The sequence below is a fragment of the Felis catus genome, chromosome B1, assembly GCF_018350175.1.
Source record: "Felis catus isolate Fca126 chromosome B1, F.catus_Fca126_mat1.0, whole genome shotgun sequence".
Classification (NCBI taxonomy): Eukaryota; Metazoa; Chordata; class Mammalia; order Carnivora; family Felidae; genus Felis; species Felis catus.
In genome coordinates, this window is record NC_058371.1 from 1,754,303 (window position 1) to 1,782,290 (window position 27,988).

General features: G+C 57.0%; 1 protein-coding gene across 10 annotated transcripts; it reads left to right on the plus strand.

The window, feature by feature from the left end:
- On the plus strand, nucleotides 1-27,856 carry KBTBD11 (kelch repeat and BTB domain containing 11). Of its 10 annotated transcripts, none has more exons than XM_023252278.2 (3): nucleotides 1-143; nucleotides 14,117-14,397; nucleotides 21,054-27,856. In XM_023252278.2, exon 3 carries the CDS (start codon nucleotides 21,837-21,839, stop codon nucleotides 23,889-23,891), a length of 2,055 nt encoding a protein of 684 aa, XP_023108046.1. In that variant the 5' UTR covers nucleotides 1-143; nucleotides 14,117-14,397; nucleotides 21,054-21,836; the 3' UTR covers nucleotides 23,892-27,856. The 10 variants fall into 10 exon arrangements, with proteins under 10 accessions (XP_023108046.1, XP_023108053.1, XP_023108052.1 ...); XM_023252285.2 differs by having other exon boundaries at nucleotides 14,117-14,257; XM_023252282.2 differs by lacking the exon at nucleotides 1-143 and adding an exon at nucleotides 277-482.
- Nucleotides 27,857-27,988: the final 132 nt, after the last annotated feature.

Genomic DNA, 27,988 nt, shown 5'->3' on the forward strand with positions numbered 1-27,988 from the left:
TCGCGGCGGCGCGGGCTCGCGCTCCCGCCCGGAGGCCGCGCGCCCGTGTGCACGCGCGCCCGGCCCAGGCTGTGGCCGCTCCCGCCCCCGCGGCTCCGAGCCTCGGCGCGCTCCCCGGAGCGGCTGAGCGTCCGCGGACGAGGGTGAGTGCCGGGCCCCTCTGTCCGCCCCGCGGGGGCCGGGCTTGGGCGTGCTTCCCCGGGGACCAGCGGCGGGGGCGGGGGGCGTGGGGGTGGAGGGCTCGCCGGCCCGGGCCCGGCCGCGCCGGAGGGCCCCGGGGCTCGCGGGCAGCAGCCGGAGGGGCCCGGGGCGCTCGCGGGCGCGCGGGAAGGAGCGGAGGACCCCCCCGCCTCCCCGGGGGCGCAGGAAGAGCCGGAAGACCCCCGGGCGCTCGCGGGCGCGCGGGAAGAGGCTTGGGACCCCGCGGGGTGCTCGCACAGGTGCGCGGGAGGCAGCCGCCCCGCCCCCGGGCGCTCTCACAGGTGCGCGGGAAGAGGCCCGCGCGCATGCGCGCCGGAGACCACCGACTGGGGCTCAGCGTCCTGGCTCGGGTGGGCCCCGGGGTGGAGGGCGAGGCGCGGAGCTTCGAGGTAGGGGTGGGCCCCGCGAAGGAAGGCGGTGGCCAGACGCCCCCGGAGGCGCGGGACTGGGGCAGCAGGGGCGGGAAGGGGGTGGCCGCCGAGGCGGGGGAGGTGGGCGAGGGGGGAGGTGGCCGTGGTGGCCCTGCTGGCGGTGGGGGTGTGGGCAGTGGGCTGGGCGCACCTCCGTCTCGCCCCCGGGCGCCCGCGTGGAGGCGGGTGTCTGATCCGCGGGGACTCCCCCGGGAAGCGGGTGGCCGCCTCCCCGCAGGGCGTGCGGTGGGAGTCGGCTGGGAATCGGCGGCCGCGCTGGGTCTCGGGGGCGACGAGCCCCGCGCTGTCCCCGCGGTGACCGCCGCCGAGGAGACGGCCCCCGGAGGCCCGGGAGCGCCGCGGCCCAACGCGTGTCCGCACGCAGCTCGGCCCAGACCGAGGCTCCCCGGAGGCCCGCCGCCCCCGCGGAGCGCTCGTGGAGGGGCGGGGGGAGTGCGCTGTGGCCACGTTTGCTGCCGGCGCGGCCGGGGATCCCCGCTTTCTCAGCGCCTGTGCGCGGCGCCCTACTCGCGGGTCCCCGGAAGCAGGCGAGGGGTCCCTCCCGGACTGGGGACCCGGGAGAGCGGAGGGACGCGCCCCGCCGTCTCTCCTCCCTCGGCCGCTCTGAGCCCTGTGGCCGCAGGTCGGGACCTCGAGACCCCGCCCCCGCGGCCCCCGCCCCCGGGGTCGCACTCCCGCCCCGAGGGTGTCGCCCTCAGCCGCCGCTGCCCGCGGTCGCGCTCCCTTCTCGCGGAGCCTGTGCCCCCGACCGGGCCGGGCAGCCCCGTGCCAGCGCCGGTGGCCTGTGCGAACGTGCCCGACATCACGATGGGGTGGGGGCGTGACAAGGAGCGGCGTCGAAATACCCGGTGCGCGGAACCAGCTCTGCCTGCGCCACCGACTGGAAGACGTCCGGAGGGGAGTTTGAATGCCAGCCGCGCGGCCCGTCCGCACCCACACGTGCTGAGGACCCCCCTGCGCGGGACCGGGAAGGTCTGGGGGAGGGGCTGGCTCGGGAGCCAAGGCTCCCAGAGCATTTAAACAAGGAAGGTTTTGAGTAATTCCAGCACCTCTTAGTTTCCTACGAAACCGTATTCTCTATCTCCACCCCCCACATTTATGTTAAGGGAAAAGAAAAAACAGTATGATAACCTGCATTTGTACGCACAACACTGAAGGCGTGAGCATCAGCTCTTAATTCCCTGCCCTTCCCCCTTAAGTGCCGAGGGAGTGGGGAGTTCGCTCTGTTCCCGGCCTGTTCTCTGGGCACCTCTCGCCATCTCATTAAATAGCAGTTACTCAGACTCTAATTAGGAACTCCTAATGGGTGCCAGCGCTGCCCTTGAGCCTTTTATCCTGAGCTAATGGCGTCCTATTATTAGAATACTCCTCTCCACACCCCAAAAACCACAGAAGCCAGCCTTCCCCTGCCACCAGATTTGCTCCCGGGATGGCCCTTGCCTGCAAATTTATGGTAATTGGCGTTGGGAGCCTCTCTTCTGGGGATAACTAAGCAAAAATTTTAATGAGATAAGAAGTCTCTTGAGCTTTTAGTGTCGACTGCACAGATAGTGCTGGTAATATAATTAGAACAGAATGAGCAAAATTGTAAGATGTTGCTTGTGTTTAAGGCAATCTCGGTTTGGGAAGGGAGAAAAAAATAGTGCGGATGTCTGCCCGAGACTACATGCTTGCAGGGAGATTTTGTATACGATCCTCTGGCCTTTTTGCTATCTGGGCGTCCCTTCAGGGAAGGCCCAGCCTTGACTCTAGAAGAATCTGGAAGAGTGGTGAGGCCCTGGCCTCATCAATGAATGTCTTTGCACACAGTCCCCACTGCTTCCGTTTCCACCTCCTTAAGTCCCGGTACATACGGCGGTGGGAAGGAAAAGGTCTCTTTTTAGCTTAAAATACACCTTTGGAGTCTTTGTTCCTGTTCCGGAAAAACAGAGGTTCTCCAAGCTCTGAACGCCTCCATCTGGAATCATATTTCTGTTGTTTTCTGAATGCCAACAGCATAAATTGCTCAGTAATAATAGCTTTGCAGAGAATCTGGAACCACTTAGGCAGCTGTAATGCCCCTGAGCCTCCCTACATCTGAGCTTTGTGACCCGAGAGGACTGTGGCTTCATTGGGCTTCAGAGGCGCCTGTGACGCCGTCCGCTTGCAGGGCAGAAAGCCCCCGTGTCGTTTCACACATCTTCCCCTGGTGACTCAGGATAAGATCTGCTCTTCTCTGGAGTTCAAGGGATTATTGTCTCCACCGTGGCCCTGATTGGAGTTTTTCTCTTGCAGTTATTGTAATTATGTTGAAATTACAGTGTTGGTACCCAGCACATATTTGCAAAATAGTTCGCAAAGAGCAGCAATAACTTTCGTAATAAAATTAAAACTTCTAGGAGTTTATCTTTTGCCAAGAACCTGGCTCCTGCTGGAAACGATATTAAAGTAAACAGTGCCTTGGAAATTGAAGCCATTCTCTGTCTTATGCAATGTTTGACCAATTAAAAATTAATTTCCTCCTTTCACAGATATTTACTGAGTACCTTCCGTGGGTCAGGCACAATTCTAGGGGCGGTGATGAATGAAGTAGACCCAGTCCCCCAATCCCTTGCAGCCTAGACTGTAACGAGATGAAAGTCAGTAAACGTGACCGTGTGAATTCTTGTGTAGTAACAGATCAAGACAAGTATTCTGAAGGAAAGGATTAAACCATGAAAGCACATAACAAGGAAGTGTTGAGTTGAGATCTGAAGGGTGAGAAGTGGCAAAGGAGGATGGTATGGTGAGGTCCCGGGGGAATCGTGTGCAAAGGCCCTGTGGTGAGGACTAGGGCACACTGGAAAACTGAAGGAAGGCCAGAGCAGAGAGTCGTAATTTGTAACTTCATATAATTTTGTTATTGTGATATTTCATTTATGCAAATTGATGGGGCTTCATACTTTAGGGCTTGATGGAGTAGGATATGGGTTAATTTTGCAGAGCTGAGATCTACCGAATCATAAAGGGAAATCACCAAATAAGATGATGTAGACGAAACGTTTCATAAGCTGATAAGCACAGTGCCAGCGTTAATGCTGTTATTACTATTGTATTACGAAGTCTTGGGCTGTGAGGTCCCTCGAGTGTGTGAATGAGGAACCTGCTACGTTTGAGTCACTGTCTTCTCTAGTTTTTACTGTGGCTGAGCCCCCCGCCTGGGCTCTGCACATTCCTCTTGTCTCCTCTGGTCAGTTTGTCACACGGTGGTCAGAGCAGTCATTTACAAACACAGATCTTACCGTGTTGGGGCGTCAGTGGCTTCCCACTGTCAAAGCTGCACCCCACAATTCTTCACATGGGCGGTGAGACCCCAGTTGCTCTGGTTGTCCCACAAACGCCCGCATGCGCCGCTGTATGCGAAACCCTAACCCCCACTGCGATAGTGTTTGGAGGTGGGGCCTCGGGGTGAGCAGGTCGGGAGGATGGAACCCGCATGAATGGGGTCCGTGCCCTCGCGAGAAGACAGGAGTCTGTCTCAACCGTGTGAGGACAGCGGGAAGTCGGCCACCCAGATGACCCTCACCCGGCCATGCTGGCTCCCTGATCTGGGACTTGCCAGCCTCCAGAACTGTGAGAAATAAGTATCTGTTGTCTCCGATGTTTTTGTGTAGCAATGTCAGCAGACTCAGGGTGGCTTTACGCGGGAACAATCTGCTGACAGATCTGCGGCGTGAGGACGGCTCGTCTCTGTACCACTCGGCGGGCGGTGCGGTACGTGGTGGCTTAGAGCCCGCACAGCCTTGAGCTCTGTTGTCTGGGCTCCGGGTGGGGCTGGTTCAGGCAGGCGGGGCCCCTGGAGCGTCCCTGTCTCTCTGCGGCCCCTCCCTGTGCTCTCCCAGCTTGGCCGCTTCAGTGTGCTGGACCTTGTCCACGTCGAGGCACGGTTCCCAAGGACCGCGTCCTGAGGAGGGAGAGCCGGGGGGAGTCCGCGCCTCCTTTCCCAGACTAGGCTTGGAAGTCCCCCCGTGTCACCTCACGGGAGCTCCCGGCCTGCCCAGGTTCAAAGGCAGGGAACGTGGACCTCACCTCCCGTGGCGAGTGTCCTCTCGCGTGGTGAGAAGATCGTGCTGGACGGGAAACGTCCGTGGGGCCATCTTTGGAAAATACCCTGTGCCTCAGCCCACTCTCTGGCCACTAACTTCCTATTCCTCCCGCGTGCAGTGTCACGACCCCCCCCCCCCCGTCGGGTCCCCCAACCTCATCCTGTCGTGGCATCGGGCTCAGACTCCAGCATCCCGTCACCGAAATCAGGCCCAGGTACGCGTGAGCCGTCCTGGCTGCTGGTCAGGAGTGCAGCTTCGTGAACACGCTCTTCACGTGAGGACCCACGCCCCAAGCCACCTGCCCCACACCGGACATGCAGTGGCAGACGTGTGTGGGACAGATGCCGCGGGCCCTGGGGCTGGAACCAGCAGGATGCTCGTACTTGGACAGAGACAGACTCGTTTCTGCTAAGGTACGGGCTCCTGTGGCCGTGGGGCCGGTGAGGCTGGCGGCCACCGGGCAGGGGACCGGGGAGGGAAGGGGCCGCTGCTGGAGCCTGAGGGCCGTCCGGGGACAGGCTTCTCTCTTCCTGGGGGACCTCAGCCCTTCCCCCGCTCCGAGCCTTCGACTGTTGGATGCGGCCCCCCTGCATCAGGGAGGGGGTTCTGCCGTAGCCAAGTCCACCAGCTTAAGCGATCATTCCCTCTAAACGGTGCCTGCCCAGCCACGCAGACGGCTGCTTGAGGGAGCGTCTGGGTACCGGGGCCCAGCCACGCAGACACGTGGACATCCCCGTCACACCCGCCTGTTCCCGAGCGGATGTGGGAGGCCCCCAGAGCCTGGCCCGTGCGTCCTGCGCTGCAGTCCGGCCCAAGCTGGCAGTTCCTGGAAAGGGCTCGATTCGAATTCCTGAGGACGATTTTTCCATTGCTCTTGGCCTTGCCTTCTGGATTCGTGGCGCTCCCTTGGAAGTCACCCTTTCTTGTCCAGAAGAAATGCCTGGTGTGTGCAGCTGACGCCTTTCTCAGCCTGCTTCCTGTTTCCGTCTTGTGCTGTCTCTGTCCCACGGAGTCCACGCTGGTCGTGCCTCTTCCTGTTTGTGCTGCAGACGCGGGGGGCCGCCTGTGGCTCTGTTGGGACTCGTGCCGTTTGACAGAAGCAGCGGTCACGAATGTCTCTGGCGTGAGTCCTCGGTCTCCCTTGGACCTCCGCTGGGCCAGGGCTGCTCGGAAAAAAAGTCCCTGAAGTTCCCAAAAGCTGCAGTTTAGTGTCCACGAGGCAGGAGCGCCTCAGGGGACTCCTGTCTGCGAGACGCCGAGGCGCCCCGTCCGACATCTACGAGGCCTCCGCAAAGGATCTGGGTTTGACCCTTACTTGAAGCTCCTTAATTTGACGCTCTTGGAGAGGCTGGGAAACAGGCCCGTTTTATTTTCGACCCCAGCCCCCAGCAAGGCCCGGTTCCTTGATGTTTGCTTGGTCCCGGTGTCACTTGGGAACTGACCGCTTCCTTCCCGGACCTTGTCTCCTCTCATTCCGTCGCGCCACCAAGGAAAACCTCAGCAGCATCACTGAGACCTGCGTGGAGACCGCCCCGAGGCCGTCGGTTCGGCGAGGCTGGCCGTGCCCTCAGCCCCTCTGCGGCCCCGTCACAGGGGGCTCGGGGCAGGGGCCTGGCCCCCGGGGGCCCGCTGGCTGCCAGGCGTCTGCTCAGCTGCTGGACGTCCTTCCGACCCAGCGCCCTGCCTGGCTGAGAGCCCCAGGGTTGGGGGCGGGGGGGAGTGCACAACCAGTCATTCCAGAGGGCCCGCTCGAAACAGCAGGGTTTATTTTGGTCGCACTCTGCAGGGATCTGCAGGGACGGTCCTCTGTGCCTCACTCAGCTGAGGGAAATGCAAACAGATCCTCCGCAGGTGCACACGCCCTTCCAAAACCCAGGCTGGGGCGCCTGCCGGCGAGCACTGCCGCTGTCTCTGGTGGCCCCTCCGGCTGGGCGCTCCAGTGACCCCTCTCCCCCCCCCCCCCCCCCCCCCGCCGTGTGGGCACGGGAATCCAGGCGCGGGTGTCACGAGGACGAGAACCAGCAGCTGCTGTTTGCAACGTGGCCGCTCAGGTCCAGAGGATGCTAAGGGGGTCAGCATCCCCTGGGGAGGGCAGCATGGGACGGGCTGGACCGGGGGGGCCAGGGCGGGCCAGCCGCGTGTTCCTCAGGCCCTGTTCCTCCTGATGGCCTGCCGGCGGCTCCCTCGGTGCCCACCGTGCCCATCTTACAGCTTGTGTGCGGGGACCGCGTCTTCAGGCCTCCTGTCCTCCTCTCAAGTCCTGCTCGTGCTGTTCGCCCCCAGGTACACCTGGCTTCCTCTGGGAAGCATCCCTGGACGTGCCGGGGAGGTCTGTCCCCTGTGCTCCCCCCATCTGTGACCATTCACTCAGTCACTGGGGACAGGTGGCGGGGGGGCGGGTCTGTCTCGCCTCCTGGACCAGAAGCCCCGGGAAACCCGTCCTGTACCCGCCCTGTGTGGGGTGGCACCCGGTGGGCTTGGGGGGCTGATGAATGAGGGCCGGGCGTCCCCCCTGCAGCGGGAGCCTGTGAGCCAGGATTCTTCGTGGCCTGTTCCCTGTCATCTGTGCCCGGCATTTCGTGGGCTTCCGTCAGTGTGCGTTTGCGAACGAATGCATGACTTAGAAGGAAGCCCACCCAACAGGGCCCTGGACAGTGCGTGGGCTGTGTCTCTGCCAGAAGGATTGTGTTCTCGGCGGGCGGAGAGTTCGTGGTGCAGGGGAGAGCCGGTCTCCCCCGCCCTCTGCCCTGGAAGGACGGATGCCGGCTGTGGAATCTGTCCCGGGACGAGATAGCAGCTGTGAAACGTGACCGGGGCAAGAAAAGTCTGTGCCTTAGTTCATGCCACAGCTTCTCATTCATCAGTCCTGGCACTGGCATGGGGCGCTCACCTGCACGGTCACCGCCCCCGGAGCTGGCGGGAACCCCGCTTTGGCCGAACGTGGAGATCGGGTTCGGTAATTTCAGCCACGTGTGTTGTCATTTTGATCACGAAGCCGAGACGTAAAGAACATTTCTCTTCGTTTCCTGAAGGCGGGCAGACAGCATGATGTGCTGTATGCACTTTTGTGATTTATTAAGGAGACCTTATGTGAAGGTTGGATTTTTTTTTAACTCTTTAAATGTTTTTTTCATTGTTGAGAGAGAGACAGAGCATGAGCGGGGGAGGGGCAGAGAGAGAGAGGGAGACACAGAATCGGAAGCAGGCTCCAGGCTCTGAGCTGTCAGCACAGAGCCCGACACGGGGCTCGAACTCACAGACCGCGAGATCACGACCTGAGCCGAAGTCGGACACTTCACCGACTGAGCCCCCCCAGGCACCCCATTGGGTCTTTTAAGGAGAAATACTGGGATGGGAGAAGGAAGCCCAGTTTATGAACCAAAGGTTGTGAACCACGAGGGGGAACGTTGAGTGAACTCCAGGCACCTGGGGTATGTCTCCACGAGCAGCCCCAAGGCCACGGGGAGACCGTGGTCCCAAATCTCATGCTGCTCAGGCGTGGTTCTAGCTGGTGGTTTGTGGGTGCCTTGGGTGTGCTGACACGGGGTGTGAACTGAGAGGCGCTTGCCCCCACCACCCCCCGTGGAGCTCTCCCCCCCCCCCCCCCCCGCCGGTCCCCCTGCTACAGCAGGTGGCATTCGGCGGCAGACAGGACGAGGCCCAGGGGCATGGTAGCGTCTTTTCACGCTGTCCTGCTACCACCTGTTCCTGGAGGCACCAGCCTCGGCCCCGAAGCCTCTAGGAGCTGTCAGTGTGATGCACTGCTGGCCGCGTGGCCTGTCTTCCGTGGTGTCGTGGGCTTTGTAGGAATCTGTACAAATGGCTGGATCCTAGACTTCCGGCCTCCTGGAATTGAGAGAACACCACACAGGAAGCAGGGCACACTGGGGTCGTGAGTCCGGGTCAGCCTGGAGCAGTCACTTGACCCGTCTGGTCTCAGTTTCCCCTGTTGAAGTGAAAGGCAGGGCGCCTGAAGAACTGGGGCCATCGGGGTCCCCAGAGGCCTGGGTTTGGGGACGGGATCTGGAGCTGGACATTTTGACATCCAGCAGGCTGTGTGAGAGTGTTTTCCCTGCAAACCTGCAGCCCACAGGAGGTCCCGGATTTAGCAGGATTTGACTTTTGAAAGTGATGTTTTCTTTTCAGGACCCTAAGCCTGAAAGCCTGGCCATCTCGCTGAATTCTTCACCGAGGGCCCTTCCTTTTGGGGCCCTTCCGGAGTCAGTGTTGTTTTATTTTGTGCACGGACACACACACACACACACACACACACACACACACACACACACGGGCGTGCATATGTGCACATCTGTGCATAGAGGTGTGTGCATGTAGAATAATGTCTCTGATTCCCAAAGTAGTACCTGTTGAGGATAGACAATTTGAGGGCAGCAAAATTTATGAAAAGAAAAGTCACACATCATCTTGCCACAAACAAGCTTTTTAGACTTTTTGGTATTTTTCTCAATGTTTTTCTGTGGTTTCTCCTGTGTGTGCACGTGCACGCATGCACACACGCACACACACACCCACATACACATGTGCACACACCCACCCACATAAACATGTGCGCACACGCACACATACACATGTGCACACACGCACACACATGCACACATGTGCACCCACCCACATACACATGTGCACACACCACACATACACATGTGCACACACGCACACACATGCACACATGCGCACCCACCCACATACACATGTGCGCACACACGCGCACACATACACGTGCACACACGCACACACATGCACACGTGCACCCACCCACATACACATGTGCACACACCACACATACACATGTGCACATGTGTGCACACACCTGTACACATGTGCACACACACGTACACATGTGCACCCACCCACATACACGTGTGCACATGCACACGCACGCACACACATGTACACATGCGCACACGCACACATGTACGCACACACATGTACACATGTGCCCCACCCACATACACATGTGCGCACACATGCACACACGCACACACACGTACACATGTGCACACACACACACATACTGCTCTGTAAGTGGCATGTGCCGCCTTGTGATCTCGGTCTCTAGAGTCACTGTGGTCGAGGCGTTTTCACAAATGCTTGGAAACTTCGAGAACGTAGCTTTTAACAAGGGCCTATGAACACGACGGAATTTGTTGGTAAAATTCCTGGTCTGTTACCCAGGGCTTTGCCGATAGGAATGCTGTGGGAAGTCCTTGTCCTCAGAGTTCTGGTTTTCCAGAGTGGGGCTTCCGTCCGTGTCGTGAGTGCTTTGGACATGCCAGGCGCAGGTCTCCCGAGGTGATCGGGTCTCTGAGCAGCACGTCCTTGCACAGGGAGCCTGTGTGAGCACCGCGGCCCCCAGGCGCGCCCCGCCCCCGCCTGCTTTCAGCGGGTCGTGCACTCTGGGTTAAGGCAGTTTGACAAAGCACTGCATTCTCCTGCTCCGAAGGGGTCCACACTCTGTCCTAGAGTCCACAGAAACGTCTCTAAAAGCCGAAAGCCCTTTTCTGGAGCTCCTGTCGCTGGGGGCTGGGCTGAGGGGCCGGGCGGCTTGCAGAGACCCCCGAATAGAAGGGTGGCTGCAAACATAGGCTACGTGTCGGGAGAAGAGGCCGAGCGTCCGTGGAAGGAACGCCCCGCGTGTGGCCTTGGCTCCTTGTGAGAGGTCGCCTGCCGAGGAAGCGCTGACCCTCCCCACGAGGAGACACGAGCTGTGCTGCGGTTCTGTGCGGGGAGGCTCATCGCCACTGGTTTCGTCGCCTCTGTCCAGGCCTGACACACAGCAACTGTCCACGTCCTCCTGGAATTTCAAACGCTGGACACACTGCGGGGGACGCTGTCCGGTGCCTCATGGTCACACACCGAAGTCGCAGCCTCCCCAGAGCCACTCCGATGTCTTACTGTATTTTGCATCTGCAAAGTGGGACTGTTTGGTTTTTCCTACAATCATCACCTTCGTGAGACTGGTTTCCTCTCTCGCCCTGAACTCACTTCGCGTTAGCTTCATGCTCCCAGGGACAAAATGAAGACACGTCGAGACGTTGGCGACTTTCATCCAGAAACCGCATTCAGTCCGATGTTCAAAGCGTTTGCAAAGACAACAAATAGCACAAAGGCTCCTCAGATTCAATCTCAGGCCAGAACTATGAACCTTTAGCGTCCGCATCTGCACTCACCTGGCTGTGTCTGGACCGCCCACTGGTCTATCTGGTTGCTCACACGTGAACTCACACTCGTCAGACCTTTTGTCTTGGTTTCTGCTTCAAAGGTAGCGGCTACAATATCAGTGAGAGCAATTAGCACTTCACATCCGCCTGGACACTGGGCAGAAAGCCTGTTCTGCGTGGCCGTCCGTAACCTGAAGCACACTGCAGGCGTTTTCCCTGGACCCACGGCAGTCCACGCTCACTGTTTGGGAACAGCCATGCCCAAAGAGGAAGTACAAGCTAAATAACATCCTCTTTTTGAGGATGTTTTTGGATGTGTTGGTGATGCAGGTGCAGTGGGAAGGAAAGACTGCATTATGTCTTAATCAGACCAGAGCAGAAGTTGGAGAGAAGGGTTTCTACCTTATTTTCAATGTGTATCAACAACGGTAGCTAAACAATGACATTGATAGCTAGGGCACTGGGTTAGGACTCTGCATAGTTGGGTTTAAAACAATTTTTTTAATGTTTATTTTTGAGGGAGAGAACTTGAGCAGGGGAGGGGCAGAGAGAGAAAGGGAGAGAGAGAATCCCAAGCAAGCTCCACTCTGTCAGCACAGAGCCCAACACGAGGCTTGAACCCACCAACTTAACCGTGAGATCATGGCCTGAGCCGAAGTCAGACACTCAACCAACTGAGCCGCCCAGGTGCCCCCCACCTCCCAGGACTCTGCACAGGTTTTAATTACACTCTGTAGGTATCCGGTCTGATCTTGGACAAGGCTCCCTTTTATAAATCCAAGAGCTTAAAACTTTGAAAATGACAAAATGTGAGTTTTTATTTAATGTCACCATATTTCAATTCCAGTACAATTTTAAGCATCCTGAATAAGTTAATCAAGCACTCCAGCACTAGGGATGAAGTAAGTTACTATGTGTTGATTCAATCTGCTTGCTTATGATTAAGGTCGTATGGCTTCCATTAATTTTCAGTGAAGCCAGATTCATGAATTGATAAGGACTGATAGCCATTTAAACAAACAGAGGAACATCTGACATCTTAAGTTGTGAAATATCTCAAACACCATAAACGATGTGTAAAAGGAAATAGACAAGTTATCCTTTGCCTTGGATGCTTTAAATTTCCAGAAAAACCAAATGATACCAAGCTGGGAAAACGTCCCCTTCCTTCCTTCTTGGGAAGTAACCTCTATGCCAGATTCCTTCCTCTTCTTTTCACATCCTGTAAACAACCTACAGGATTTGACTTCATGTGCAGGATGTGGACGCTATTGCATGGTATCTTTGTACCAACTGCAAACCCTCAAAAATTCGAAGTTGTGTTTTTGAGATGTGTTCATAGTCATGTAAATTAGCTCATTTTCACGTATATAGTGATTTTGGCAGACACGAGAGTAGTCTAAAAGCAGTCTAGCGAATTCCATTTGTGCAGCAGGACACAAAGCATTCTCTCTAAAACACAGGACTGAGCACGGTCGCTGCCAGGTCACCTTCCCTACACTTCCTCACAAACCATCAGTGGCTCCCCACTGTAACCGAGACGGAGGGGCTCCATGGACGTGGCTGGTCCTCCGCAGTACAGCCAGCCGCTTTCTGTTTCTAGAACCGGTCAGGCTTGTTTTCACCCCAGGACCTCCCCGAGGCTGCTCTCTCCCGCCTTCCCTGCTAACTGCTACCCCTCTCGGCGGTCAGCCTACCTTCCATACTCTCGGAGGACTCTTTCCCCCTCCCGGAGTAGGAATCCCGTCCACCACCATCGACTCTCAGAAGTGTGTGTTTCCTTCATGGCACCCGCCACGGTTTGTATTTCCATTAGAGTTCATGTGACGGCTTTAGGTTCACCTTCCTCACGAGCCCGTGAGGGCCATGGGGCCTGGGGCCACACCTGTTGTGTTCCTCGGTGCTTCCTGGTACGTCGTACACTTCCTGCTACGTGGCGGGTGTGCAACGTGATCAACGAGGAATGAGCCAACGAATGCACATTGTTCGTTATTTATCAGTGCTGAGGGATCCATGGGAAGTTAACAGCACAACTGAGAAAAACCGGGATTGAGTTGGCACAGGGAGTCTCATTTTCCGGCTTTCTGTCACTGTGGGACACTCCACTTTATTTCAGTGGATGCACAGAACAGATTTACTCGGAAAGGACCAGGTTCATCCAAATACTGCTCAGAACTGCATTTTATAGCTACAATTTGCAGACTGTCAGTGATTCTCTAACCTTAGTGCTCACACTCGGATGCTGGGCCAAATCCATGATTCTTGAATCTTGACCCACGAAGAAAGAGGGATGCTTCTATTTCAACAGATTTTGAGGTTGCATTCTTTTTTTTTTATTAAGTTTTTTGATGTTTATTTATTTTTGAGAGAGAGACAGAGCGTGAGCAGGGGAGGGGCAGAGAGAGAGAGGGAGACACAGAATCCGAAGCAGGCTCCGGGCTCGGAGCTGCCAGCACGGCCAAGGATGTGGGCCCAGAGAGCCCGCGATGCCTTGGCCTTTAGCGCAGCACTGTTGAGCTGCCCTCAGAGCCGGGAGCACAGCGCCTGGAGCAGGACGCCTCGGGCTGACCGGCAGGGGTGCTCACCCCTATGGCCCCCGTGGCTCCCGTGGCCTGCTCCGCTGGTGAACACATGAAATGAGCCCGGGGAAGGTTTTCCTGAGGCCACGCGGTCAACGCTCCAGAGATGGGAAAAGAGAAGGCTGCCGTGGTTTGGGGCCGTTGCTAATTTTTTTGGTTTTCTGAGACTAGGAACTCGAACTGTCTGGGCTTCAGGCATTTTCTCCTTTACTGAATCAAGACGGTGGTGACACTTGTCCTCACGCATGGATCGCGAGGGGGCTCGTCTGGGTACACGGGTGGGGCTGTTCGCGCTCCTTGGTCCCGCTCGAGGCTTTCTGTGCTGCTGTCGGGGCGGGAACCTCGCTGTGCATGCTTTCCCGGCAGGAGCTGTGCTGTGCCCGGTTCTCCCTCAACGTCCCGCTTGACCCCCTGGGCGATGCAGCGCGGCGGTTCTTGTCTTCAGCCAGTCTGACTGCGGTTTCCAGGGACGGGAATCCCACCCAAGTCAGCATGGGTTCCAGATGGAACTTATTAGCTCACGTACGTCAGAAGCCCCGGGGTGCGGCTGGCTGTGGGCACGGCTCGGTCCAGGGGCCTCTCTTTCCGTCTCCTAGGTTTCGCTCTGTGTGTTGGCTTCCTTTTCTTCTACTGTAAAACAAGCTTTCCTTTGATTTCAGCTCCCTGACCCGCGGAGGCAAGGCCCTTTCTCCTCCTGCATCAACTGGAAGGCTGATGTGTCACTGCCGCAAAAGACCTGGCTTGAGGCCGTGCTCCGCTGAACCCGGCACCGAGGAGCGGGCCGGGCCCGGAGCAGCCCTGTAATTAAAACCCACCCGCATCTTCTAGGATTACAGAGCAGTATCGTTTATCTAGGAAATGGAGAACCCGGCATAGTTGTGGAGGAGATTAGAAAGCCCATCTTTATTTCAACCCCCGATCCCTTTCAAGAACTCTTTTTGTGAGCAGCATCCTCGCTCCTTGATAAAACTGTAATGTGTGTCGTCCTTGGTACAGCTTCCGAACTTCCATGTGTTTTCAGAGTTTGTTTTTTGTTGTTTACCTAGTTAGCGCCATCCATCCATCCATCCATCCATCCATCCATCCATCCATCCATCCCTCCAGCGTTTACTGGTTGTGCTTGGAGAACCCATCCCTGTGCTAAAGACAGAATGACTAATGAAATCTTCTGTCCCGAATTTCACGTTCTTCTAGAAAAGGGTGGTGCACAGGCAGATGGGGGGCGATACTAGGTGGAGCTAAATTAAGACATTCTGGGAACACAGACCACACCACCTCACAGGGAAGGGAGGTGAGCGGTTTCTACCGGATGGGGTGCACGGGGCTGGAGCTCAAGAAGGAGGGGGATCGTAGTTGAAATGCTGACCAAGCTGGCTCGGGGCAGGAGGAACCCGTCAGCCCAGGATCTAAGATACAGACCTGCACGAGGGCGCAGGTGTCCTGGGAACAGCCCAGAGCCTCCTTCACCAGCCTTGGCCTCGGGACTTTAGGAAGAGCTGTTACATACACCCGTGATTCAGGAAATTCTCTGAAATTTTACTTGGTGCAAGTGAGCCCTGCCAAAGATTCACCCCCTAAAGTTACAAAGATCGTAACTGCCCTAAATGACTCCCGCCAAAGCGCTCTGAGCAGGTGCGCGCACGCCGCTGACTGCTTTATTCTCAGAGCTGAGTGGGGCACCCAGAGTTACTAGGACCCGGGACGGGACGCCCTGGGCAACGGACAGAGCGTTTGGAGACGGTGTGGGCTTCAGTCCGCCCAGCTCGCGGCTGTGACGGAAGTCCCCTCACGCGCGATCAGTAGCGCGTGCGGAAGCATTGGGCGTGGTGCTTCTGGGGCAGGTGCACTTGAGCCAGGGCGCTGGTTCCACTCTGGCTCTGCCACTTACCAGCCGCGTGGTTGGTTCGTTGTATGATGTGGGTGAGATTGCTTCACATCTCCTTTCCTCTTCTGTAAAATGGGGCTAGTGAAAGCAAGGGCCTCACAGGACGGTGGTGAGGGTTGTGCATGGTTGCATGATTTATCACAGGAGAACCGTGCCTGGCACAAGAGATGTTAGCTATCGTTTTTATCACTACTAGTGTGTGCTCAGCCTGTGTTACAGTTCATCTGCGCTTTTAGGAATCTCCTTCATAAAAAATAAAAATCATACATTGTAGTGTGGTCACATAAACCGCAGTGTCAGTGGACCTACCGAAGGGCACCACTTGCTCATCAAATTATTCACCAAAGTATGTCACCAGCCACCCTGTCCATTTCCTTTCCTTTTCTTTTTTTTAATGTTTATTTTTTTTTATTTTTTTCCAACGTTTATTTATTTTTGGGACAGAGAGAGACAGAGCATGAACGGGGAGGGGCAGAGAGAGAGGGAGACACAGAATCGGAAACAGGCTCCAGGCTCTGAGCCATCAGCCCAGAGCCTGACGCGGGGCTCGAACTCACGGACCGCGAGATCGTGACCTGGCTGAAGTCGGACGCTTAACCGACTGCGCCACCCAGGCGCCCCTTTAATGTTTATTTTTGAGAGAGAGAAAGAGAGTGAGCGAGCATGGAAGGGCACAGAGACGGGGGAGACAGAATCCTAAGCAGGCTCCAGGCTCTGAGCTGTCAGCACAGAGCCCCAAGTGGGGCTTGAACCCATGAACTGTGAGATCATGACCTGAGCCGAAGTCAGTCGCTCAACTGACTGAGCCCCCCCCCTCCCAGTCACTCCTACCCTGTCCATTTCTAAACTACACAGACTATGTTACCTAAGTTGGTTTTAGTTTTCTTTTATTCACTGAGTGTCTCCATGCTTGAAACCTCGTAGCTCTCTCCCAGACACGCTGGGTGTGGACCACTTCTCACGTCTTCCAATACCATGCAGCACCGTGCTCTTGGTGGCCAGACGGCAGTGTTACTGGGATGTGTTTCAAAATGAAGAAGCATCTTGGGATCGATGCTTCTTCACGCCTGGCTTTGGACTTTGTAATTCTGCACACGTAGTGTGATGGCCCTCCTAAAACTCCACTCTGTACTACGAAGAGGAAACATGAACCAGGCATTGGGGTGAAGATCAGAGCCTCGCGGAACATCGGTTCATCTACAGCCTGGGCTCCCTCCTGACCCACCAGCTCTAGGCCCCCTCCAAAACTGCCAACTGTTTTAATTGAGGCCCAAAGAAGACATCATCTTGAAAAGTAATATTGGTGTGAACAGCCGAGGCAAACCAACACATTCTTTAATCCAATAGAAAATTCCTGGAGCTTCCTATGAGTTTGTAAGACTCTGTGACAGTTCTGTTTATGGCTTTCTTTGTTGATGAACCTCACATCGAGTGCTGGCTGCTTACCAGGAGGATGGTGTCTTTCTGGTGTTGAGGGAGGCACACAGTGGGGACAGCACGGGCGCTGTCCCCAGGGCCTCTGGGAACTAATGGGTGTGGATGGAGACGTCTATAGAGCAACAGGCTGGGCAGGACATGGACAGCACCCGGGAGGAGCTCCTTACAAGCAGTACATGTCATGGAAACTCACATAAGCTTCCTAAGTTGATTGACAAATACAGGTTTTTTTAAAATTTTTTTAATGTTTACTTATTTTTGATAGAGCATGAGCGGGGGAGGGGCAGAGAGAGAGGGAGACCCAGAATCCGAAGCAGGCTCCAGGCTCTGAGCTGTCAGCACAGAGCCCGACGCGGGGCTCGAACTCACAGATTGCGAGATCATGACCTGAGCCGAAGTCGGACGCTCAACCGACTGAGCCACCCAGGCGCCCTGACAAATACATTTTTTTTTTTTTAAAGCTGACTGTAATTATTTAAAGGATTCTTTTTAGCAACCTATATTACAATGAAGCATATTTAATTTTAAATCAACTAATTTCCACGTTAGAGACACAAACAATGTTCCCATTAGGATATCGTACGATCATTAAAAAAAATTCATTGTTCATAGTGAAGAAACTCATGGAAAGAAACTGTAAAACTTTGGTTTAGGTTTCTGTGAAGAAGAAACTCCTTCAGGGGGAAACGCTACATAAATGACATTTAAATAAGACTTGTTCTTGAAACACTTTCTGACTACAGTCAAGAAGGGAGCCTGTCACTGTCACCTACGTATCCACCCTGACACGTCCCTTTTCACCATCTGCCGCAGCAGCCCCCAGAAGCAGTGTTCGGGGCAACACCTGATGGCCATCACTCGGGAAAGAAGTCCTTCCTGATGCCATGACCGGGTGCGGGGTTTCGGTTACTTCGTGTGGCCAGGACGGGCACCCTGCCCGGAGTCCTGCAGGACTCCCTTACTGGAATTCTGATTCTAGAACCAACCAGCACATGGAGGGAAAACTGTGACTCCCAGCCCACGGAAATTGGGCGATAACCTCGTCAGCAGGATTGCTGAGGCCTCAGGACTGTTAGATGCAAAACGGGCTGACTCTTCCCCATCTGTTTGTTTTTTTTTTAAGTTCATTTTGGGAGAGGGGGAGCGTGCATGCACACAAGCAGGGGAGGGCAGAGAGAGGGAGAGAACCCCAGGCAGGCTCTGCACTGTCAGCACAGAGCCCGACATGGGGCTCGATCCCACGAACCATGAGATCATGACCCTAGCCGAGATCAGGAGTCAGACGCTTCATCGACTGAGCCCCCAGGCGTCCCTACTCCCCATCTGTTTTCAGGCAAAATCACAGCAACGGGCCATTCAGGGAGGAGGGAAGACAGAGCTACTACTGTGGAGCTTCTTTAACACCTTTCGGGAAAGGAAGTGGTCCCTCTGCGTAATGTCCTCATTTCTCCTGTGGACTCTGACCCGCCCATTCTTCAAGGTTTGGGAGAGACTCGGAAGAGGCCCGAAGTGGTGCTTGGGGACCGTCTTCCAGAAGCGCTGGCCAGGAGCTTCCGGTGGGGGGTGGGTGGGGAGGGCTGGCCTCCCGGCTCCTAACTCGGCATCACCGTGCCTGACGTCGAGTGGCAGGCCGTCTTGGGGCCCGGCCGGTAACACCCGTGTGCGGCATCGCCTTGGCTGGCTGGACGTGAGCAGGGACTGACCTGGTCCCGGGGTGCACAGCTGGGCACGTGGCTGAGCTGGGAGGGGCTCTCGTGGCCGCATCACTGATATCCAGGCAAGGGGGCCTCTGCCCACCGGCTCTAACCCCAGCCGGGTGCCCGGGGAGCCCGGGGCCCGAGCGTCCGCGGAACAGCATGAAACCGTCTCTGCTGCAAATATCCCTCAAAAGGACAGTTTCACAACTTTCACGTGTGCCGAGGAGTAGAGGTGGTATTGTCACTAGAACTCTAGAGGCAGGATTTTCGAGAGGATTGTTCATCTTTCTCTGGGTGGCTGGGCCGGGGACCAGTTCCATCTCTCCCAGGCCAGCAGACGGCCCCGGGGGGCCACACCACGGGCTGCTCTGGATTGTGTTGGTTCCTTTGTGGAGCGAGAGCCCCTGCTTCATTGTAGCTACAACATACCCCACGCTTCCCAGCCCGAGTCTCTTGGGCCTCACGCTCGTCCTGTAGGGCTTTCAAAACACAGAGCCCCAAGCGTAAGCTTTAAAAATGCGTCCTGTTCTCTGCCGTTCCTTTCAGTCTGTGATGATTTACAAGAAGACAACTCTTAGGGTTTTCTTTGAACCGAGTCCAGCCGGAGAAAGAACCAGGAAGTTCTGGGGCCCTTTCTCAGCCACAAAAAGAAATAAAATACTAGCTTGGTTCTCTGAGGTCTACGGTCTTAGGAGGAGTGCAGAAGTGTGAAAGAACGAGCCTTGAGAACACAGCCAGTCCCTCTGACTTTCTGCCCGACGTGAAGGTTCACAGGTGGATACTTTTACCCGTTTCCCCCACCGCTGACTCTGGCAGCCGCCAGTCTGTTCTCTGCATCTATGAAGTTTGAGTACGATTTGTCAGTACATCTCAGACCTTCCCTTGAGTGACCTCACTGATGAGAAAGCACCACTGGGTCCCTGGGGAGACACCACGAGCTTTGCTTACACAGTGCGTACAGGTTTCCAGTTCGTTGTCACGCCGCCTCGCTGTGGGCCAGCGGTCACGGCCACCTCGCCGGGGCATGGCCGCTGGGGCCGGGATGGACAGCACTGAGCCTGCACCACAGCGGGGCTGGGCCACAGCTGAGTAAACAGGAGAGCCTCCTCCACCACCCGCGCCCCCGGGCAGGCCAGGGTTTCAGCTTACTCTGCATTTCCCTGTGTCCCGGGACTCTGCTTTGCACACAGCGGACGTGCCCTGAAAGTTACTGTTAAAGATATCTGGAAAGGAGAGACAGAGGAAGGGAGGGGGAGAGAGAGAGAGAGAGAACTGAATGTCTTAAATTTTCAACTTGAAGACATTTACTGCTAACATAATGGGAAAGTTTTTTTTTCTTAATGTTTATTTTTGAGGGAGAGAGAAAGAGAACGAGTAGGGGAGGGGCAGAGAGAGGGAGACACGGAATCCAAAGCAGGCTCCAGGCTCTGCGAGCTGTTTGAGCACAGAGCCCGACACGGCGCTTGAACTCACGAACCACGAGACCATGATCTGAACCGCAGTCGGACACTTAATCAACTGAGTCCCCTAGGCGCCCCGGGAATAGTTTTTTAGTAATAGCAGCAGGAGGAACAGGGCAGGCAAGTGTAAATGCTGAACCCTGAACGTAGGCGAGGCAGAAACCAGGAGAGGTTGAGGGAAGGTGATTGTCATGGATCTCAGTGGAGAGGCTAACACATCCTACATGTGGTTTCCTTCCCTGTAAGTTCTCTTCTTCAGAAAGCTGGGACACGGTCGGGCCGTGCCTTTACATTCGTGGTAAAACTGCCAAGATCCTTCCAGGCTGGGGAGTCTCAGAAGGTTTTGCCAACTTGGGAAAGATATTTCATGACTTTATGGTTCACCTGCACGTGCTCACATCTGCCTTCCACATACTTCCTTTTTAATTCCTCTTCTTCTTCTTCTTCTTCTTTTTTTTTTTTTTGTTGTTGTTGCTTTGGCTTTTCTTTTGCTGTGCATGGACCGTTTGTGGGGAATTGCTTCCCTGAGGTTTTAAAGACACGATTCCAAGAGTGAGCAGTGCAGACCGATTTCGGAGTTAGGCCTCTGAGGCCAGCTCCAGAGCAGGTCCTTCCTCCCAGTATCTTTTGCAGGTCCTTCCTCCAAGTATCTTTTGCCACTTAATTTGAATCAACTGGAAAAGACTGTAGGAAAACTCATATTAATACAGTTAATAAGGTCAATTATGCTCTCTCGCTGACCGTTCTTTACATATACATCTCATTACTTTGAAAATAAGCTGTTGATATTTGACTGCTTTTTAGCCGCAAAATGAGCAGTTTTGTTCAGATCAACCCTATGTGTTTAAAGCCCTCTGCCTGAATTGGGTTCTCCTTCGGGGGCCTCACAGTCAGGGCAGGAACAGGGGAGACAACACTTCCAAAAATCCCTAAATAATTCTGTATATCTTCTCCATCAAACCCTCCAGCAGCCCAAAGTCACAAACCCCTTTCCCACCAAACCTGAGTCCCCTAACCTGAAAGTCAGGGGCAGCGCAGTAGACCCCACTGACACAGAATAACCCCAATGAAAAGTCCACATTCAAACGCCCTCTCTCTCTCTCTCTCCCATAAACAGGAACAAGAAGAGTGTGGTGACACCATATGGAAACACCTGATGTTCCACAAAGGAAGAGGCTCCTGACGGATCCGTGAGGAAGGCCAGCTCTCAGGGCAGTAATTGTGTTTTTCTAACACCTGGGCAAGTGAATTATGGACACTCCCCGGGGGTGAACAGTGCACACGCAGCCGCATCAGGACTGCTGCTGATGCCGCGAGGCGAGACTAATATAAATGGGAGTCGTACAAATAAAAGCTCCGTGGGGGGGCTCTCTACCGAAGCCCGAGTTCAAGTCCCCCTTCTGAAGTTTAGAGACAGCCTGCCTGGGTGGTGTTTGTCCTCGGACCCAGTGAGGAGACCCGGAGTGATGAACACTCACTCGGAAGGAGGGGGCATGCCCCGGTGGGTCAGCCGTACCCAGTAGGCCAGTGCTTTGGGGACGGAGCCGCGGATACCCGGCCGGTGCCTGCGCGGGACCCTCATCAAAGCATTAGTGCTGCGGCCTGGGGACCAAGCCACGGAGACCCCGACGCCCGGCTGGCCAGCGAGCGGTAGCGTGCCTGCGGTTCAGCAGCTCAGCCGAGAGTGCATCTAGGGCCGACCCCCTCCTGCACGCGGGAGAGGGCAGCGCTGTGTGAGCGCCACGGGGGCTGTGGACGCAGAAGTGAAATCTGATCGCGGGCCAGGAAAAGCCTGCGCAGCTAGAGCCCCAGAGGAACCGCCGACCTTGAGTCAGGGCGCGGTCATGGTGGGCTGCTGAGCGGGGGTCGGGCCGAGGCGGCGGCGAGCGCAGGCGGGCCCATGGAGAACCCGGTGCCCCCCTGCGCCCTCTACCCCCGGGAGGACCAGGGCCGCGGGGCCGAGGCCGGGGACGCCTTTGCGCAGGGAGCGTGCGGCCAGGCCGGGGACCGGGGCGGCGCTGCCGCGGCTCCGGGAGAGGGCAGCCTGCAGCCACCGGACGCGCAGACACCCTGCAGTCTGAGCGCGTCGCTGTGCTTCAGCTCCGGGGACGACTCCCCGCCGCAGTCTCGCGCCTCCGCGGCGGAGGGCGCAGCGACTCCCCCGCCCTCGCGTCGCAGCGGCCAGCGGGTGGTGGAGAGGCAGTGGGAGGTCGGCAGCGCGGGCGCCGCGTCCCCCGCGGACTCCGCGTCCCCGGAAGAGCCCGCGTCCGCCGAGGAGCGCGCGTCCCCGGAAGAGCCCGGGGAGCCCGCGTCCCCGGAGGAGCCCGCGTCCCTGGAGGAGCCGGTGTCCGCCGAGGAGCCCGCGTCCCCGGAGGAGCCCGCGTCCCTGGAGGAGCCCGCGACCCCGGGAGAGCCCGCGTCCCCGGAGGAGCCCGGGGACCCCGCGCCGGTGCCCCCCGGCGTCGGGCCCGCGCACGGGGAGCCCGACCTGGTCATCGAGGTGTCCGGCCGCCGGCTGCGGGCGCACAAGGCGGTGCTGGCGGCGCGCAGCGACTACTTCCGCGCGCGCGCGTCGCGGGACGTGCTGCGGGTGCAGGGCGTGGGCTGGGCGGCGCTGCGCCTGCTGCTGGCCTACGCGTACAGCGGCCGCATGGCGGGCGTGCGACCCGACAACGTGGCCGAGGTGGTGGCCGGCGCGCGCCGCCTGCAGCTGCCGTGCGCGGTGCAGCGCGCCACCGACGCCGTGGCTCCTCAGCTGAGCCTGGCCAACTGCTACGAGGTGCTGAGCGCGGCCAAGCGGCAGCGGCTGGCGGAGCTCCGCGACGCGGCCTACCGCTTCATGAGCGACCACTACCTGGACGTGCTGCGCGAGCCCGCCGTGTTCGGGCGCCTGTCGGGCTCCGAGCGCGACCTGCTGCTGCGCCGCCGCCTGCGCGCCGGCCGCGCCCGCCTGCTGGCCGCCGCGCTCGGGCCGGCCGGGGAGCGCGCGGGCAGCCGCCCGCAGAGCCCGTCGGGGGACGCCGAGGCCCGCGGCGACGCCGCCGTCTACTGCCTGCACGAGGCGGCCGGCGAGTGGCGCGAGCTGACGCGGCTGCCCGAGGGCGCGCCGGCGCGGGGCTGCGGGCTGTGCGTGCTCTACAACTACCTCTTCGTGGCCGGCGGCGTGGGGCCCGCGGGGCCCGACGGCCGCGCGCGCCCCTCGGACCAGGTCTTCTGCTACAACCCGGCCACCGACCGCTGGAGCACCGTGCGGCCGCTGCGCCAGGCGCGCTCGCAGCTGCAGCTGCTGGCCCTGGACGGCCACCTGTACGCCGTGGGCGGCGAGTGCCTGCTCAGCGTGGAGCGCTACGACCCGCGCGCCGACCGCTGGGCCGCCGTGGCCCCGCTGCCCCGGGGCGCCTTCGCCGTGGCGCACGAGGCCGCCACCTGCAACGGCGAGATCTACGTGTCCGGGGGCTCCCTCTTCTACCGCCTGCTCAAGTACGACCCGCGGCGCGACGAGTGGCAGGAGTGCCCGTGCAGCAGCAGTAGGGAGCGCTCCGCCGCCATGGTGGCCCTGGACGGCTTCATCTACCGCTTCGACCTGGGCGGGGGCCGCGGCGACTCGCAGGCGGCCGCCGCGCCGGCGGGGGGCGTCAGCGTGCTGCGCTACCACTGCCTGGCCAAGCAGTGGAGCCGCTGCGCCGCGCACCTGCGGCCCCCGGGCGCGCCGTCCGGCCTGCAGCCCTTCCGCTGCGCCGCGCTGGACGGCGCCATCTACTGCGTGAGCCGCGCGGGCACCTGGCGCTTCGTGCCCCCGCGGGACAGCGAGCCCGGCGCGGACGTGGGCGCGGGCGAGGGCGGCAGCTTCGAGCCCGCGCCGCTCCGCGCCCCCTTGGACGCCCGAGGCGCGCTCTTCCCGTTCGTGCTCAACCTGCCCGAGAAGCCGGACCGAGGCGAGGAGGGCGCCGCGTAGGGCGGGCTGGGGCCACCTGGGCATCTCCCTCAGGGACGCCCCCCGTGGGCCGAGATTCAAGTGGGGAGAGGGGGAGGGGGGGCGGGGAGAGAGAGAGAGTGGGCGCTGTCCGCGGGGGACCACTAAAACGCTTATAAGTTGGAAGCTTGTCGCGCGGCCTTGAAGATTTTTCGCAGCGCTGTCTTAAGGTCTGCCGCCCCATTCCGCGTTCCTTTTCGCGTCGCTTTGCTTAACGGGGTCGACGGTGTAAGCTGTGTGCAAATAGGGGGCCTTACAAGGATGACACGGGATACCTGAGGGAGAAGGAAAAGGACTGGGAAGATTAGGCCTGGGGTACAGTGGGCGGGACGCAGAGCGTGCCCGGGTGGGCGGGGGTGCGCCCGGGTCCTCGGGGGCACGTGCGCTCCCGGGCGGAGTGGAGAGCCGGCCGGCCGTGAGCCTGCGCAGTAGCTGGCTCGGGGGCCACCAGGCTGCAGCGAGATCCCTGAAGTCGCCCACCGTGAGCTGTGTTGGTGAGCCACCGAGAGAGGGCCACCCTGCCGTTGGGCCCCTTATAACTGATAAGTAGAACTCTTAAACCTTTTCTAATTACTTAAAAAGCTCATGTCATCATAAGCTCAAGTGTGGGTTGGGTTTGTTCCAGGTTTCGCAAGAAGGTGGGGTCTCTTGTCCAGCACCCAGCAGAGACGTTTCCCGTGTCTACCGCAGATGCCACAGAGAGTGGGTCTCGTACCCCTCTCTCAAGAGCAGTTTACAATGCTTAAATACTTTGAGATTTTATTTTTAAGTGGTACCTACCCCCAAGGTCCGGCCGGAACTCACAACCCAGAAATCAGGAGTCACACGCTCTACCCCTGAGCCAGCCAGGCATCCCCTGACTGTTAAATGTTTTCAAGTTAAAGGATCTTAATGATTATGTATGATGAAATAGTAATGATTTGCTCTTTTTCGAATCTTAGATCTTTGGTGAATGAGTGTTTCCCAAAGAGCAGATCGTGAGTAGGGAAAGCTGACTGACAAGGACGCCTGTCTGTTGGAAGAGGAGCCTTTGATAGTGTCTGAATATTCTCAGCCACCTTCATGTATTATAATGGGCTCAAAGAATTGATTATCTCTCCCTCCCAGAGAAAGAAGGTTAAAACCACTCCTTTTGGTGCTTCCGAAGACCAACATGGAGGCACATTTGGAACCCGCTATTTACGGTGTTCCCAATATATGTTATGTAATTCTGATGAGGGAAATTAATTTTTTAAGCATGACTCCAAGAAAACATAGCAGAGTGACAAAAAGCATATTAGCATAGGGAAAATAACATCTACTTAAAACGTAAATAGTAAGTAATTACGGGAATTCTAATTGAATTCCAAAATACCCTAGTAGACTTAGCGTGGAGCTCAGTACTTTGAGGGATCACAAGCATTAAAAACAAATCGGTTGATCCTCATTTGTTATAACATTTTACTTTCCAGATCGGTGTAGACTGAGTTTACTCCTTACTAAGAACTTAAGGGTACGATACATGCTCACAAATGGAGGCGAAGTGATTTGGATTCCGAACCCAATCCACTCTTTGATTATGACGGGAAAAGTTTGCATTGAAAGTCACTGGCATGTAATTAGATGGAATCATACACACCTTATGGCTCCTTACTTGTTCATCCAGTGATGGGGGTTGACCTCTCTGTAGCAATAGCGGGTAATTGGGAAACAGGTTAGAGTCTGTGGTTATGAAAGTTACCGGTTAAGTATGTTTAGAAATGACCGGTTTCATCTTGATGCATGTGCCAGAGGAATGGAGTTTACGGTTTCGGTTACAAGTTTATTCTTTCTGGTGATCTGTGTGCTTGCTCGTGACTCTGCTCACCAACCAGGAGGACCGCTTGGCAGCCTGGTTAAGCATCTTAAGACAGACGTCCTGTTGCCTGACTTTACCGGCCTTTTATAGGAGCAGAATGCAGAAATGGTAGTAGAAAGAGAATTTAGAGCAAAAGGACACAAGGTTCGTTGAAAGAAATGTATCGCAGCACATTTTTCTCTAGAACGTTCTTATATTCATGCTAAAGCTTTTATATGACATGGAATCAGGCTAATATTTTCTTTCCTTAAATATCGAATTCATGAAATATGATCACTGTGATTTTGCTTGAGAAACCATTCCTGTGATGCTTACTGTTCAAAAACAAAATGCCACGGAAGGGGACTTCCGAACTAGAGTCACCCGCCCAGGGGGTACCGGGGGACTTGGGGAGCGTCGGGTGTCCGGTGCAGACAGGCTTGCAATCACACAGCCACCTGCAGCTCTGTATTTTGTTTTGTGACTTGATTTAATAAAGAAGTGCTGGTCCTAGACCTTGCGGCGCTTCCGGGGGGAACTGGCCGTGGAGCCCTGGGGGCTCATCCCGGTGGAATGCCCGAGGACATCTGGGGAGGCCTAAGGGTGAGTGAGGGCTGTAGAATCTTCTGTGTCTTATTGCTAAATAGGAATACCTCATAAAAATTACTGCAGGACCTGGCACGCCTGGAGGACCAGTTGATTTTGCTTTCGGGGGGCGGGCGGTATTTGCAGGTGCAGCCGCACGGGTTTGTACTAGTCACACGAGCCAAAAAGCCATCCCTCTGGGGTCGCCGATGCAGAGGGTTGCGTGGGGAGGGGGCGGCGGGCAGTCCCTGCGGGGACTGGCCTCTGAGGGCTGTTGTCGCCAGGAGGGGTCTATTCGCGTACCACGTGATGTTCCGAGTCTGCACCCAGCACTGTGCGGGAATGCCTTGGTGTTACTCGTTACCCGTGTAGGTGCAGACGTGCTCCTGATGACCGATCTGTCAGCGGCAAGTGAAGCCAGTGTCTGGAAGACAACCATCCACGGTTCTCATACAATTCATCCCCGCACGCTGACATTTCTACAGATTTGAGAGAGCGGTGGCATCGTCAGGGGAAACTGTGGTGGACATGAAAGCTTGATGCTTTGGTTGGTTACCAGTAGTGGTTTTGTACTGTCCGTCGAGGCTCATTTGAAAGCCAGAGACGCGGGCTTCACTTCCTGGGTTTTCTCTTGGTCTCGGGAACAGCCTCAGCACCGGCGCGGACGGCTCGGCAGCTTTCTGGAGCTGCGTCCGGGACCTGCTGAGTGGAGTTCTGCATCTCTGGTGGCCCCTCTCTCTTTTTCTCTAAGAGAACTAGCCGAAGCTGTGGACATGCTTTGGCTCCAGTGAAAGATCTTACAGCGTGGGTTCTGCCGCAGACGCCTGAGAAGCGGAGCCCTCTGCTGTATTTCTGTCGCTTTCCGCTGTTGCCTTAGTAATGCTGGTAGCAGCCGCTTCGTCTGTGGGTCTCTCGGGTAACTTCCTGGGCAAGCTCTGGAAACGGGATGTGTTGGAGGCCCTTTGCCGTTTTTCCTGAAGTCAAGGTAGTTTCTGGACGCAGCCGGCTGTGACACCTTGTGGGGGTGAAGTGTAAGCAAAGGTGCTGTGTTGTGTTGTCTTATCTCAGATGCTTTCCTGGCTTACAAAATGTTTTATCTGGGCATTAACGAAACGAAGAAGACGGTGGCACTCACAATGAGCACCCGGTCCGGGGGCGCCCGCCTCCCCGTCAGTAAGCAGTCGGCACTCGACCCGCACACGGGGAGATGCCCGGCGGCCACCGGCCCTCACGCCCCACCTGCGGGCACAGCCGCTCTCCGCGTGCTCAGTGAATCACTTACAGTGAGCTGAAGTGCAGGCTGGATGTGTTCTCACGTGATACCGAGGCTCCTCCAAAACTCTTCCAAGCCGCAAACAACTGCAGTGTGGCGTTGATTAGAGACCCACCGTCCCTGCTCGTGGCCCGGTTCAGGCCAGCTGATGCTTGCGTGCAGTTAATGTATTTATTAACGCTTTGGTATTCACCACCTGGGCACAAATGCTGTAAAACCTTGTATGTGTCTGCGTATGCCGAGATGAAATAAACCAGCTCCTCAAGTCTGTGATAGAGTTGCCCGTCTTTTCCCCCCTCAGAGCAGAGCAGCAGGTGAGGCACCCTCCCGTGGGAAACGTGGTCACCTGGGCTGGGAAGATTCTAGCCCTGCCTGTGAGGCTTGGGGCTGGGGTCTCATGAAGGA

Bases quoted from the DNA above. Each gene is read 5' to 3' on its own strand.
- KBTBD11 (XM_023252278.2), top strand. From the start codon at position 21,837: ATGGAGAACCCGGTGCCCCCCTGCGCCCTCTACCCCCGGGAGGACCAG.